At 45.9% G+C, this 15,837-nt stretch overlaps 1 protein-coding gene across 1 annotated transcript in view; it reads left to right on the top strand.

Annotated features, from left to right (window-relative positions):
• LAPTM4B (lysosomal protein transmembrane 4 beta) overlaps positions 1–13,765 on the top strand; it is a 78,373-nt gene extending 64,608 nt beyond the window's left edge. Inside the window, exon 7 of the mRNA XM_047725852.1 lies at positions 12,638–13,765. Coding sequence (XP_047581808.1) covers positions 12,638–12,715 — 78 coding nt within the window. The 3' untranslated portion in view covers positions 12,716–13,765. The remainder of the gene's footprint in view (positions 1–12,637) is intronic.
• The last annotated feature ends 2,072 nt before the right edge of the window (positions 13,766–15,837 follow it).

Raw genomic sequence — 15,837 nt, 5'->3', positions numbered from 1 at the left:
TGATCATTGAGGGTCTGTGGAGTGAGATGATTCTCAGGGGTATCTCTTGTGTATGACTCTACCTGCAACAAAAGCCCCTTACTCTGAGGCTAGGACAAGACCTTGGAAGTTAGCTGCCCAGCCACCTTTCGGTGCGCTGTCTCCACAGCTGTTCCCACAGAGGCCATCTACCTGAGGGCTGAATAATCCAGTGATGCTCTGCATTTTGCATCTGTTAACACCTCCCCAGTCCATGGCTTCGGGAACACAGCTTTTCCCCAGACACTTGAGTAGCAGTCGCCATCTGCCAGGCTCTAAGCTGGGTGCTTCGTGTAAATGAGCTCATTTTGTCTCTCAAGAGCCCTTGAAGAAGGTTCTCCTAATCCCTGTGTACAGGAGAGTGACCCCCGGTTACTTCCCCAAGATGACAGGGCTCACGAGTGGCAGGAGGGACCCTGTGCCCTGAGCAGCCTGGCTCCTGTCTGTTCTTAGGCACCCACTTCCCCCTAGACTGTCGTCTGCTGAGATGGCAGCCAGGACCAGGGCTTCTCAGCACCGGTGCCTGGCACGGGCCTCCCTGGGGCGAGGAGTGAAGCAGCCACACAGCTAATTCTCAGGGAGAGTCGCAAACTTGAGCAGCAGTAGGACTTTTTAATATCCCTCGCTTACTTTCGCTTTTTAGCACAGTGGAAGGGATGGGAGGGTGACTGAGGAGAGTCGGAAGAAAAGCACAGGTTAAAAGGCACCTTTATAACAGCGAGGCAGCCTCCTCCTTCAGAGTTGTGCTGTTGAACAGTCCACTTCTGGTGACGCAGCCGACAGCATCCTCCTGATTCCTGCTATGTGCACACAGCTGCAGGGGTGCCCACCCGCTGGTCCGATTGAAAAGGCTGGTGCACGAGATTTCCTCCTGAAAGCTCTTCACCTGCTTTCAGGTAGTTTCCACGGTTCTAGCTGGCATTATATGACATTAACTCTGCTCATACTGCTTCCCTCCATTAGTAAAATACAGCACTTTAAAAAACATCCCGGTCTGCTAGAAATTATCTGTGACCCATACCGCTTTTCAGTCCTTTCCAGCAAGCATCTGGACTGGTTAGTCAACACATAGATATTAGAAACCTAAAAGTTCTGGAAGAACACTTCAGACAAACCCAGTTTTCCTTGTGACCTTGGATAAGAGGATATTAATTGTTTAATTGTAACCCTTCTATAATAATAGTAAGCAAAAGCAACTTATAGTAGTTTTACGGTGAATTGATATAGTTAACCTCTGTTTTCATTGTATTTTACTTTAAAACACGTACAGAAGTTGACTGACTTACCACTCACGTCTGTAGTAGAGTTCATGCTGATTTTTACTCGAGGAACAAAGGAGACATTGGATTTTATTTTTTAACTTAGAAAATTTTCCAGGTATATATCTTAATGAAGCAATAAGAAAAATGTATAAGATGTCCGTGCAGCATCATTTTTAACAGCAAAAGTATCAAAGCGCATTGTTTAATAACTGGGGAGTGGTTTGGTAAAATAAGGGTCCATCCCCTTGACAGAATGTCTTTATTGTCATAGAAATTATTATGAACTACAAACGTAGTAACGGAAGAAAGGCTTGTGATGTTTTAAAAAGCGGAATACCAGGGGTCGCCTGGGTGGCTCAGTGGGTTAAGCCGCTGCCTTTCGGCTCAGGTCATGATCTCAGGGTCCTGGGATCGAGTCCGGCATCGGGCTCTCTGCTCAGCAGGGAGCCTGCTTCCCTTCCTCTCTCTCTGCCTGCCTCTCTGCCTACTTGTGATCTCTGTCTGTCAAATAAATAAATAAAATCTTTAAAAAAAAATAAAAAATAAAAAGCGGAATACGGAAGTTTGTATTGCAGTTAACAGCTAGGAAGAAACGAAGCTTATAGGCACAAATTAGATTGTAATAGAAAATTAAACACTGATTCGTTGGATGCTGGAAATCAAAGCAGGAGACATTCCACTGATGAGAGGGAGGGAGGGGAGCGTGTAGGGAAGGGGGAACTGGGTAAAATGGGAAAGAAGCTAAGATGTGAGGTAGTGAGCAGTTCCTACAGCTTCCTTGGCAGCCTCGGGAAGGAACAGTGTAGAATTAAGGAGATGGCGCGGTAGGTGGCGTCGCACGTTCAGGCTGGGAGATCAGGCTGGGGGAACGCCGGGGAAGCAGCCAGGCTGTTTTTCAGAAGGTTACCGTGGTGATGGCCTGCCAGCCATTTCTTCCATCTCCTCTGTAGTTAAATTAGGTATTTTTCTTTTAGAAAAAAGTATACGCTTTTAAAGATGTATTTATTTAGATACAGTTATTTAAGCATTAGATATTTAAGTGCTCAGAAGGTTTTTAACGTTCAGTTTGAGCTGCTGTATTATTTTGGTATTTCCAGACCAAATACCTCACTAGGGAGAGTTTTTGACCCAATTTGAACTATTTGAAGTATGAGTTCTATATTATGAGTATAATCTATAAAAGAATTTGAATTGTCTGCTGAGAATTAAGAGAAATAATGACTTCTTCCTATAATACCAAATAAGTACAATTTATAGTAGTTTTGCAGTGAATTGAGGATAAAATCCTCTGTCTTGCTTTTGGAAATGATTCCGTTGGCTGGCAGGGCTCGGCAGGGGGATTTCTCACTAGAACCTCCCAAAGTCTGCTTACCTCATCTCCTGGTGTGTTGGATTCACTGGATACAAGATGCCGCCAGTTGTAAATGGCACCGTTATTTTAGACGCTGTCGATTACAAGGCAAAGCCTAAATTCAGATGTTCAAATGTACAAAAACAGGTACCTTAGAATTTTTAAAATGGAATTATGTGTATGTCTTTGTTTACTTACTTATATTATTGGTGAGGATATTTTAAAAGTTTGAAAATAGTTAATCTAGATTCCTTAAAGATAACCCAGACTTTCTGTTTGTGATAACCCTGTGTCAAGTGTCCAAATGGTTATTTCAGTTAACTGTGAAGACTTGTGAGTCCACTACCTCCCCTTCGCTGTGTGGTGTGCATAAAGGCAGCTCCTCTAAACAGGCAGGTGTGGTGCGACCAATTTAAGACGAGCATTTAATTTAACGGCTGCCTGTTTTTGTTTTTTTTTGTTTTTTTTTTTTTTTTAAAGATTTTATTTATTTATTTGACAGAGAGATTACAAGCAGGCAGAGAGGCAGGCAGAGAGAGGAGGAAGCAGGCTCCCTGCTCGATCCCAGGACTCTGAGATCATGACCTGAGCCGAAGGCAGCGGCTTAACCCACTGAGCCACCCAGGCGCCCCATAACGGCTGCCTGTTTTAAACAAGATACATTGTGGACTGTTCTGGGGTTTAACAAATGGTGAAGAAGAGAAAATTTTGACTTCCTGTGAGTAATTGAAATGGACCTTTGGAAGAGTTCCCTAAGTGCCTCTAAATGGTGAGGTGGTTGTAAGGCTGTATAATTTCACATCTGACAGTAGCCGGTTTCCAAGGGCCGAATTCAGGGTACTGCTTTCCCTCAGAACAGGCAAAGGCGAACTTTCTCTATAAAGAGCCAGAGAGTCAGTATTTCAGGCTTTGTGAGCCATATGGTGTCTGTCGTAACGACTCGGCCCTGCTGGTGTACTGTGAGACCAGCTGTAGATAATCCATACGTGAGTAAGTGTGGCTGTGTGCCCATCGAATTTCATTTGTGGATGCTGAAATTTGAATTTTACATAATTTTCACATATCACAGGGCGTTTTTTTCTTTTAAACCATTAAATGTTATGAACCATTCTTAGGTCGCAGGCCACACGAAAAACAGGTGGCAGGCCAGAGATGGCCCTCAGAGTTCCCAGACCTCTGCCTTAGTGGGAATTTCGGCCAAGTTTTCTAGGCATTTGTAGGACAACTATTTGAACCATCCCGAGGAATTTAATGGTCCTGGCTTTTGGCCTTGAAAGACCTCCGAGTTGAATTTTCCCCTTCTACAAGTGAGTTGGCAAAGAGCAGCCCCTAATCCTTTGGCTCTTGCAAAGGATATCTCTTTCCTGAGAAAGTTACAGTTCTCCCATATTTCTGATTTTGTCTATGGATTTGAATCAGGCTTATATTTAACAAACTATAGTAGAAAATCAATATAAGAATAATTTGCTTGTAAAACAGTCACTAAAATTTTGGAAGAGAGTAGTTAAAGCTGTTAAATGCATTGTCATTCACTTTTTTACAAGGATTTGTTCCATAAATGGTTGTTTTAGTTTACTATCAAAAAAGAATAGTACATACTTTCCCCTCTCTCTCTCTCTCTCTCTCTCTCTCTCTCTCTCTTTCCTTCCCACTCTGTTCCTTTCTTGCTGTATCCATCTGTGTCTAGCCATCCATTCGTGTATGGAATGAAAACTTTATATCCCAGTTAATTTCCATTTTGGCTATTTCTGGGTCATTTTGACACTTGGAGTGTGTCCAGTACCATAGGCCATCTCATCATTCCATAAATGCATGGGATAAAGAGTTGAGCCTCTGTTCATGCCTGTACTACTATCCACTAAGCACGTTGCTTGGATTTATTTCACTAATCTTGTAAGAGAGAGACGGTTATGGCCCCTGCGTACAGATGGAGAAAAGTAAGGGTTTAAGAGGTTAAGTGGCGGGCCCGAGGCCTTGGAGCTGGGATGGGTAGACCCACATGGTCTCCACAGCCCAGGCTCTCAGCACCACCCCAGTGGGCGCCAGGCTTCTTGATACGGTGGCAAAGAGGAAAAAAACAGTGTTTGTGTGGGGCGGTCTTGTGACTGGACTTCGGCTGAGAAGGTCCTCGCTTCCCCATGGAAGAGAACTTCTGTTCATCAGCTTCCTCCACTAGCAGATAACCCGTCCGCTGGTTCAGGCCTCGTCCGTTTCGGTTGGTGTGGTGTCCTCAGTGCCGGCACACAGTGGGACCCACGCTCATTGACGAAATGAACCAAAGTATTTAACAAATCATCTGTCTCTCTTCTTGATCTCCGTTGGAGGAAATTGCTTAGGTTATATGAACCAGATCAGCTCTGTGCCCATACCCCCAACCACCCAGCAGTCATCCCCGAGAGAGCACTCCGAGGGGCTCACTCCATTTCTTCCTCGTTGCGGTGGCCAGTGAGCCTGGGAGTCCTCACTCAGCTTGTTAACGTTTAGTCTCTTAGGTCTTTTCGGCTCTGTTTTCTCTTCCATTTTTTTTTCTCTCTGTTGCTGCCAGATTGATCTAAATCATAAATCTGATTTGTCAACCCCTTATTTAAAAGTCTTGGGGGGTTCTGCCATTTCTTACTGCAGCATTTCTCAGTGGTGATGTCACCCATTTTGCTATGTGATAGCCTTTGTGACTCGTGGGGTAATACTTAAAATAAGTTTGCCAGGTTTTTTTTTCTTTTTTTTTCTTTTTTGCCTTTTCAGTAAATAGGAACAGATCCAGGATTACCCCTGCAATAACATCAGTCTCCGCTGCTTGTGTTCAAAATTTCTCTTGAAACAAGAGGAGGGAGCAGAATTATGACTTCGTCCTGCCAACTCTCTCTTACTTGTGAGGCAGCTTTGAGGCACTGTTAATGGCTATGTTGAGGCTGGCTTTCGTGAATACCGGACCCCTTGCTTCCCACCCCGTAGCTCCCCAAAGCAGACAACACAAGAGAAGTCTCCGTTCCCAGTGGTATTTTCTGTAGTTTTTCATATTTTGTGGGTAGAGAAGGGCAGTTGATTTTGTAAACAGAATCTGTGTGTGCCGACAGAGGAGAGTTCTCATTACATGAGAACGTTACCAAAGCTCCCAACGGTCCCCCACAGCCCCCCAAAATGGTGAGGACCACTGGTTACTGTGAAAGAAGGGGCCACTTTCCTGTCACTGCTTGCAAGACCAGCTGGGATCATCATGCCTGTTGTTCCAGGCTCATCTCTGTAATGCCACTAATGCTCTTAGCTCTCCAGGTAGCAGACTGCCTACACCTTTACCTGGGTGTCTCGGTCTTTCATGATGCACAGTTTGCATGTGCCTTCCCCCACCCCTGGCTTGAGCGCTGCTAGGCTGACACAGGGCACCCTGCTCCCAAAGACAGCCTGTTACTTCATCTCTGCCTCTCAGCCCCCTGCCACTGATAGGAGCCAGGATGTATGTGGGCCAAGAGCGAGTGCACGGATATGCTGTTTCAACCAGACCTTACTTTGGGTTTCAGAATTACAGCTCTGTGCCCACCCCCCTCGGGGTAAAAATGGCATCCATTTTTCATGGACAAAGAGTGGCTTTTGTCACCATTTAGTTATTTTGTTTAGATTTGGTAAAAGAGGAGATAGGAGGTAGGGATGGCAGATCCCGTTGTAGGGGTACGTGAGTGTGCTGTCCATGTCTAGCTTTGGAGATCAGAGGAATCCTGAGTGGGCTGTTGCCCGGGGGAGGTTCTGCCACAACCTTAGCTGCTTCATATTCAAGAACAGGAGTATCTTCAGGATTCTTCAGAGAGGGGCTGTTTCAGATAGCTGGTTAGTTCACTGACCTTCCATTACAGGCCTTTATCTGGTCATGTGTTTGCTTCCACAAATAGGGCCCAAAGCAGCTTCAGTTTTAGCTTTGAACGTGTTCTGCTACCGCCAGAGCTGAGAAGGGGAAGAAAACTTCTGTTCTAACCAAGTAAACAAATGTGTACATAGATGGCTTACTGGTTATCACTTACTTAAGGAGAGCATGTAGCTGAACTAGTTACATAAAATGATAACTGTTGTTTTTTTTTTTAATATTTTATGTATTTATTAGAGCAGGAGTGTGAGAGCGAGCACTAGTAGGGGGATGAGGGAGAGGGAGAAGCAGGGTCCTCCTGAGCAGGACGCCTGATGGAGGACTCCATCCCAGGACCCTGGGATTACAACCTGAGCCGAAGGCAGATGCTGAACTGACTGAGCCACCCAGCTGCCCCGAAGATAATACTGTCTTAATTATCTTGCTATAGTTGGGGGATTGGTGCCATTCACTGAAAACCCAAATGCCTGTACTCCATGTTAGGTGTGTTAACTCCCTTAGATCCTTACAACGCCGCTTGGAAGCCTGTGATGGTCTTCATTTCAGATACCCAAACTGCAGTTCAGGCAGATTCAGTAACGGAGAACCATAAATCACAGAGCTAGAATTTGAACTGAGGTCTTGTGTTTGACTGTCCACCACCATATTACCTCTAGAATTTGATCATGGCCACACATCTACTGAGTGATAGAACTCACATGTGAACACCCCTCAAGAACCAGTTCCGAGAAAGGGATATGGAAATATAAGACTCTCACCTTCTAGAAACTTTTCGAAGAGGAGAAAGGTAAATGTATATGAGACGGTTAATAGTATAGAATTATCGATAATTTAGTTGATAAATTACATAAGTGCTTCAGGAAAGTGATTTTGTGTCTTGAGTTCACTGGAAATGTGTGATTCTTAGGACTTTTAAAGATTTTATTTATTTGACAGAGATCACAAGTAGGCAGAGAGTCAGGCAGAGAGAGACAGGGGAAGCAGCCCGTTGCGGGGCACGATCCCAGGACCCTGAGATCATGACCCGAGCCTAAAGCAGAGGCTTTAAACCACTGAGCCACCCAGGCGTCCTGATTCTTAGGACTTCTTAAATCTACAAGGAATCTGGAAATCTATCATTGTAGTGTTTTTGCTCCAAGAACTTACTGTCCTGTAATTGCATGGCATGACGATGTAGAGAAGAGTGTCGTCGAGGTTGGACTGTTTCAGATCTCCGTGTTAGAACTGAACTTAACTTGGGCCTTGGGTTGTTTGGGTTTATATGGAGCAACGTAAGAAAGAAGAGCATTCCAGGAGAGAAGAGTCATGAGCCGGAGTGGGATTGGTAGCGAGGTGCTGTGCCTGGGAGGTCTGGGAGTAGATCAGGTCGGGTAGAGGCAGATACTGGGCTGAGCAGTTGGGTAGGACAGACCAGGGCGGGAGCAGCACAGAGGGTGTGGTAGCAAGTGAGGGAATTGCTCATTTTCTCATCGCACACGTGTATCTGTGGGGCTACTTCTGGGCACCATAGTTTTCTAGTTCCCACCGGTGCACGGGGTGTGCTGCATTGTGCTTTAATGTGGAGTTGGGAGCTCAGAGGACCGGAGAAGAGTCTCAGGCAGGGGTGCGGCCGGTCCTGATCACCGTCTCCAGGTGAGCATGTTTCACCCGAGATACTAACTTTGGCCAGCACCATATTCCCCCATTGCTTTGTTTGTGTCTGTACTGCACGGGGTCCGAATCTCCAGGGATGGTTCTTTGAGAATCTGATGAAAGCTCTGAATACTCTTCCCAGGAAATAATTGCACAGACACAAAATTTGGCCTGTTGTGAATGTCTGAAGACATTTGTGTGACTTACATGGAATAATTTGGACGATGTCATCTTAGCAACTATAGAGTTCCAAATAAGCCTTCAGTGTGCCTAAGCTCTAATAGCCTAAGTCCCATAGTATCCAAAAATCTCCTATTTTTACCAATAAATAGTTCTTTTCTCTTGAACATTTTTATCATTTCTTAGTATTTGATGGAATGAATTTGTTTTCCGAGCTTTAATCACTGGTGGATGTATGGCCAGCTGGAATCGCTTCTCTGTTATATTTTGCAACCTTTGATGTTAATTTATTTCTCCCTCCAACTGTTCTATATATCAGTGTAGCTAGGAAAATGAAGTTCGCTCTGGTAACACTCTGAGTATTTGTTGAGTTGAATTGAAATGACTGAGGAGTTGCCTTTCCCACAAGCACACTGTAACCGAGCGAGAGAACTCCCAGTTAAAGAGACACTCCAGACAGAGTCTAATCTTCTAATGAACCGCTGCCTTCTGGGGTCATTGGCAAGAGGGATTTTTCCATCTGCAAGGAATAAAGTTACACTTTCACACAGTCACTCCATGGTTGAGCTCCTATTAAGACAGATTCCAAGGAACAGTACTTAGATTAGAATTTCATTGTATTGAATATAGCTTCAAGTAAAGTGGTTTGTAGCTGAGATTTGTAATGTGTCTTTGTTTGCCGACTCACTGAGTAGCTGCCACGTACCAGACAGTGACTTCAGTTGGAAGTAGGCTGTGACCTATATTCTTAGTCCTGAGAGATTACTTTTTAGTCATTCATTATGAATGACTAAATTTCGAAAAGTGGAAGACGGAGTTTAACTAAATGCCAACTTCTAAAAATGTCAGAATAATCGGATTTCAACCAGTTTTGTTGCATGGCATCTTAACTAGCATGTTCTGTCTTAATTGACCCTACTGCAGTTTTCTCAGATTTCCAAGTACTTCATTGATCTTAGTAGAAAAGGACAATAGGAAGTGTTTCTAGTCAGTATCGACAGCCTATAATAGAGGAAGTATGGTGGCCCTGATGGCACCAACCCCTTCCTTGAAATTGTCAATAATATTAACATCATTTATATTTTAAAAAGATGACATCACTTCCGAATGTAAAATTTAAGACTCCATTTGGACAACTGTCAGTGAAAAGAGCTTGAGGTACTGTGTGAAGACTGTTCTTCAGGCTGCATTTAGTATGTGGTGGTGAGGAAGCAGAGACAGGTGAGGTGGTCACAAGCCCTGGTGAAGGGACAGACTCTTCTGTCTGTAAGATGCCATACACCAGGCATCTTGACTTTGGGTAAAGAGTCCAAGGCTGTAGGATATTTGAGACAAAAGCCAATATTGGGATATTAAAATTACGATATAAAGTGAAACTTTTTTTTTTTTTTTAAGAGAGAGAGCGAGCACAGGCAGAGGCAGAGGGAGAAGCAGGCTCCCCACAGAGCAAGGAGCCCAATGTGGGACTCGATCCCAGGACGCTGGGATCATGACCTGAGCCGAAGGCAGCTGCTTAACCAACTGAGCCACCCAGGTGTCCCGAAACTTTTTAAAACAAGTTTGAAGGGGTGCCTGGGTGGCTCAGTTGGTTAAGCACCTGCCCTCAGCTCTGGTGATGATCCCAGGGTCCTGGGATGGAGCCTTGTGTCAGGCTCCCTGCTCAGCGGGGAGCCTGCCTCTCCCTCTCCCTCTCTCCCGCCCCCACTTGTGTGTGTTCTCTCCCTCTCTCTCAAATGCTTTTATAAATAAATAAAACAAGTTTGAAGATAAATTGCAAGAAACAGTGACAAACTACCTAACTCAGTGTGAAAGCAAGTCTGTTGTGACAAAAGGCAAAGCCTGGGTTGCTCAGTTGGTGAAGTGACTGCCTTCAGCTTGGGTCATGATCCTGGAGCCCCCCGGCATTGAGTCCCACATCGGGCTCCCTGCTCAGTGGGGAGCCTGCTTCTCCCTCTGACCCTGCCCCCTCTCATGCTCGCTCTCCCTCTCTTTCTCTCAAATAAATAAATAAAATCTTTAAAAAGGCAAAGTTAGAGTACTTCTTTTTCTTTTTGAAAAAAAAAATCTGTTTAATCTTTGTACATTTTGCAGAATCTTGAGTGTTGCATTTTGCTAGGGAAAGAGAATAAATTGGATGCAGCGGCTGATTTCACTCCCTTTTAAAAAGTAGCTCCGCTGTGTTTGAGGGTAATCTCTCCAAGGGTAATCGAAGATTTTAATCAGGTAATTGTTTAATGAGGCTGAGGAGCATAATGCTGGAGCTCAGTCATGCAAAATTTAGTATTTCTAGTTTTGCTCACAGCTGTGCCACTGGTTATAAGTTACTGTATCTAACGCGTGCGCGCGCACGCACACACACACACACACGTGCCAGTGTGCAGATGCAGGGAGATGTGGCTTTGTTGTAGAGAGTGCACTCTTCTCCCTGGTCAGGCTGGGACCCTCACGGAGATGTTGCTGCCACACACTGGGTGAAGGGCCTTTGGGTGGAAGATGGGGCTCTGTTCATGCTCTGACCCCCGCCCCTCTCTCACTGGGGTCCCAGCAGGCGCTCTGCCTTCATACTGCCCTCCCTTGGCCTGTGTGCTCACCTGTCTACCCGCAGCACCACCTCGTCTCTCTGGGCCTGATCCCTCTTCCCCAGACGCCTAAAGTGTTCCTGTGTCTTCTTTGATGTCTTGTTCACACCCATGCATTGATCATGCCCGATTTTACAGCTTGCCTCTGGTCCTCTGTTAATCATTCTTTCTGCAACCTTCTCTGTTCCATTGACTGGGTGGTTTCTGTCTCCTAATTGGACCCTCACCAGTGCCAACGTCCTCTGCCTGCAATGCCAGGCTGCACTTGCCCGTCGCGTGCATGTACAAAGTGTCCCACGGCCAGCCCAGGCGATGCTTCACTCGTTCATTCCACCAGCATCGGAGTTCTGTGCCCAGTACGCACTAGGCCCGACTCCGGCATTAAGGAAGACTGGGCTTCAGCTCAGCAGAGGCTCCGAGACTGGGAGAAGAGGAGAATAAGTCGTCAAGTAGGTTAAAGTAGAGAGGTAGGGGTGTGTGTGTCTGTGTGTCTGTGTCTGTGTCTATGTCTGGTGTTGCTGGGAATAGCGTATGACAAAAACTTGGAACAAAAAACTCCAAACGTGAGTGTGTACCTCTGGAAGCTAAAAGGATAAATAAGTGGAAATGCAAACATTGATAAATATTTACTGTTTTCAGTGTAAGTGATCTCCATAATTTTGTTCTTTTCCATTTGTGAATGTTCTTTCTCTTTGCACAAAGCACTTGAGGTGGGTAAGGTTTTCATTTATCTCATCTCTGAATGCCTAAGGGCAGGGACTGTCCTTGCTCTTAATTACCTTGTACCCACAGTGCCTGCCATCTAGTAGGTGCCTAGTAAATGGTAGTTGACTGAAGATAGGCTGATTCTACTGAGTTCATATTCCCCGGTTGGTTTTTTACTCCAGAATCAGTCGGTGTTATGTTGCCAGTTCATGAACCATTCCAGGCACTTGTTTTTGTACTTGAGATGTGAACAGGAAGGTTGTCAGTCAGCACAAGTGCTTGTTCTCTTTTGTTCCTCTTCAGCCATGTATGGATGGTATCCCCCTTCTCAGGTGTGCGCCAAGCAGTGTTAACTACTCTGTAGACCTCCAAATCTCTGGCATCCCTGTATTACAGGTGTAGAAATGGAGGTGAAGTAAATTACTCGAGGCTCTGCTGAGAAAATGTGGCCGATCTCCCCATGAGTGGTTCCCATGTCAGTCAGGTGCCCACCCTTATCATGTGCACATGGTAGACATCACCCAGAAGCCTTTTTCCTCTCAAAAGACAGTTGCTTCCTTTCTAGTCCTAGAGACACAGCCCTTTGGTCCTCCAGGTACTTTGACATCCAGGCTCATGTGAACAGGGTTAGAAAACCTAGAAAGGGCCCGAAGTCTCTTCCCACTTTCTCCTATAAGAAGTCATCTCGGGGCACCTGGCCGGCTCAGTCGGTTAAATGTCTGCCTTCAGCTCAGGTCGTGATCCCAGGGTTCTGGGAGGAATCCCGCATCGGACTTCCTGCTCAGTGGAGCGCCTGCTTCACACACTCTCTTCCCCTGCCCCTCCTCCCTGCTCGTTTTCTGTCTTTTCTTGCAAATAAATATATAAAATCTTAAAAAAAAAAAAAAAAAGGGAAAGAAAACGTCTCCTGGAAGTGTGGCCACTTGCTGGCGAGTTGAAATTTGGCACAGGTGATGACCAGCATTCTGTTCGTGAGAGACCCGTTGCTGTGAGCGCTCAGGGGATCGGTGGTGCACTAGTGCGCACTAACCTGGGTGTCCGCTGTGTGTCTTCTCAGGTGCTGTTACCGCCGTGCGATGACGCCGCTGTGAATGGGGCTGCCAAGGAGCCGCCGCCCCCTTACGTCTCTGCCTGAGCCAGCAAGCGAGGCGGGACTGAGCACAACGACTTCAGTTCCAGACGTCGGAGCAATAGTCCTTTTTTTCACTTCTGGGATGAGCTCTCTGAACTTCGTTGTTGCTGAAATGCTCCAGTTTTAAAATGTAGACGTTAAGTGAAACCCTCCTTAGTTTTAAGCATAAGCTGTGGCTAGAGCACGGTGATGGACTCAGTGTAGAGTCCTCTGGAGGGGGGCGTGCTGGGCTTCTGTTGTCTTCCCCGGGGTTCCCTTCCCAGCAGTCCGGATGAGCCCCTCGCGTCAGAGGCAGGGAATTCATCATCACACCTTCCCTTTGTGTTCCCTCTGTTTTGAGAGTGTAAAATAAAATGAGAATTAGACGATGCTTTTCTTAAGCCATTCCAGTGTTGGAGCAAACCCTTCACACCTTACAGAGCACGAGTGTCCGTTGTGTGATTATTGCTCTAATGACAGACGTAGGTGTCCCTGTCTATATAAATAAAACGAGAATTTCCTTAAGATTCTTTATGACTTAAATTCAATGACAGTTTTGTATTTGCTGTTCAAGGATTCTGTCTGCGGGCGAAATTGAGACCTTTGAACAATTCCAGGCAGTGACCACGGCCGCTCTCTGACGGCTGGTGTTGAACACCCACGTCTGGGGTCACGGATGGGCGGGTCTCACCTGTGTCACTGGTGTGGAGCTGATGTGTTTAGTACCACTCGGTGCTCCCTTTCTGCTGGTTTTCCATGCCCACCCTAGTCACTAAGGATTTGCCTAACAGTATGAAAAAAGATTTTCTTCTAATCTCCTTGCAAGGTACAGCATGCTATTTTGAAATTTCGAGTATGCCCAGTCATCTGTTCAAATGTAAAACGGTCTTTAGAGAAATGAGGAGGGGTGCTTTTCTTGTGGAATGTTCTTACCGCGACTACCGAATTTCAAGGAACTTTTATATATTCATATGTGCAAAAGTCACAGCTCTCCTGTTTTTCATTGTTGTATTCATTGTTGAGTGTGCTGTAAATGAAGGCTTTGCAATTAAAGTGAGATTTGCCCACATCTGAGGAAGTAACCTTTTGATTTTGTGGTGATCGTGCTTAGGGACCTTTCCCACTCATAGGTGGCCATGCACACACAGGTTGGCCCAAGGAAGCACCTTTACAACTTGTTCTCCCTCCCTATCCCCCCCCCACACGTGTGTGTGTGTGTGATTTTTTTACCCCCTGTTTCTTTGCTGATAAAATCAGAGCATCTCAGGCCAAGAGAAATGGAGCCCAACAGACCTGAGCTTCTAACACTTCTAAACCCCACCCCTGCCAAGCCCCGTGTGCTCAGCTGTTTCGCATACGGTTGCTTTATGTCCATGATCTACTTTCAATAAACAGTTCAGACTTTACTCCATTCCAAGGGAGATTAAATATTAAATAGAGGAGGTAGGAGGGGGGAATTTTTATCCCTGAGACTCCGCCTCGGTGATTTCTTTTGGTGTATCTCCTTTATAAACTAAACCTAAGAAATCCTCTTCTGGAAGCTTTGTGCCCATAAGATTCACAGTAAGTTAATCATATTAAGAGCTGTTAGGAATGGAAAAGGCCTCTCGGACGGTTTCCCTGATCTCTGGAAGGCTCATAGGACATCACAGTTGCTTGCTTGGGACCTCCCTGTGATTTTCCAGCCCTTTGCCTGATAATTTTTGTGTTACAGAAAATGGCACATGGTTAAGTAGAAGTGTTGATTTTGAGTCTGGGGGCTGTCCTCTGAGGGAATATTGTTCGTGTTATGCTCAGACCACATCAGACCACATCACAGACACCAGGATATTTCATCACTCTCAGGTGTCCCATCTGGAACTGACGAAGCAGCCTTTCCTGACCCACAGCATAACCCAGGCTGTGCGGGAAAGCCGCATGTGTAGTTCCTCTGAGTGACGACCTGTCCTCTCAGCTCCCCTGTGGGGAGGTGGTGATGTTTGGAGCCCATTCCGTGACTCAGCAGTTGACCCTGTCATTCACTCATTGCCAATCCAGTTAAATACTTCTCTTAAAAGCATTTTACTATTTTTTTTAAAGATTTTATTTCTTTTTTGACAGCACAAGTAGGCAAAGCGGCAGGCAGAGGGAGAGGGAGAAGCAGGCTCCCTGTGGAGGAGGGAGCCCGATGCTGGGCTTGATCCCAGAACTCTGGGATCGTGACCTGAGCCGAAGGCAGATGCTTAACCGACTGAACCACCCAGGTGCTCCTCTTAAATGTATTTTATTTAACTTTTTTTTTAAGATTTTATTTATTTGACAGATCACAAGTAGGCAGAGAGGCAGGCAGAGAGAGAGGAGGAAGCAGGATCCCTGCTGAGCAGAGAGCCCGATCCCAGGCTCGATCCCAGGACCCCAAGATCATGACCTGAGCTGAAGGCAGAGGCTTTAACCCACTGAGCCACCCAGGCGCCCCTTAAACGTATTTTAAATCCAACTTTAATAATCTGATCCTCTTCTCTGTTTGCTGTCTACAGTCATTCCCTCATTTGTCCCCATGTCGGTATGCCTCTCAGTCATTCTGCTGATGAGAGCCCCTCAGCCTTTTTCATCTTGACCGTCCTCTGGAGATCCTTATGACTAGATCCTGGATGTTCAGCCCGGCGCCCAAAGGTGTGCAAGTGGACCCACCAAGAGACAGCCCACGTGGGAGATTTTTGGGTCTGTTCTCTGGGCCAGAGAGAAGAGGAAGCGGACACCTTTTGCCTGAGATGTGATCTGTCACCCTAGGAACCGAGCTTCCATTGAACAAGCTGGACAGATTACCAGAATGTCCAGTCATATGGAAGAGTTGTTTTTTTTTTTAAAGATTTTATTTATTTATTTGACAGAGATCACAAGTAGACGGAGAGGCAGGCAGAGAGAGAGAGAGGGAAGCAGGCTCCCTACTGAGCAGAGAGCCCGATTCGGGACTCGATCCCAGGACCCTGAGATCATGACCTGAGCCAAAGGCAGCGGCTTAACCCACTGAGCCACCCAGACGCCCCTGGAAGAGTTTTAAGACCAACAGACCCACCCACCCCTTCCTGTACCTTCTTCCAACACAAAACCTCATGGCAGGATCTCCCCCAAGTCTGGTCTCCTCGTCCCTTCCCCCCGCCCCCTGC

Source organism: Lutra lutra, chromosome 4 (genome assembly GCF_902655055.1).
Source record: "Lutra lutra chromosome 4, mLutLut1.2, whole genome shotgun sequence".
Classification (NCBI taxonomy): Eukaryota; Metazoa; Chordata; class Mammalia; order Carnivora; family Mustelidae; genus Lutra; species Lutra lutra.
Note: the sequence above shows the minus strand (reverse complement) of the source record. Positions and strands in the feature narration are given on the sequence as shown.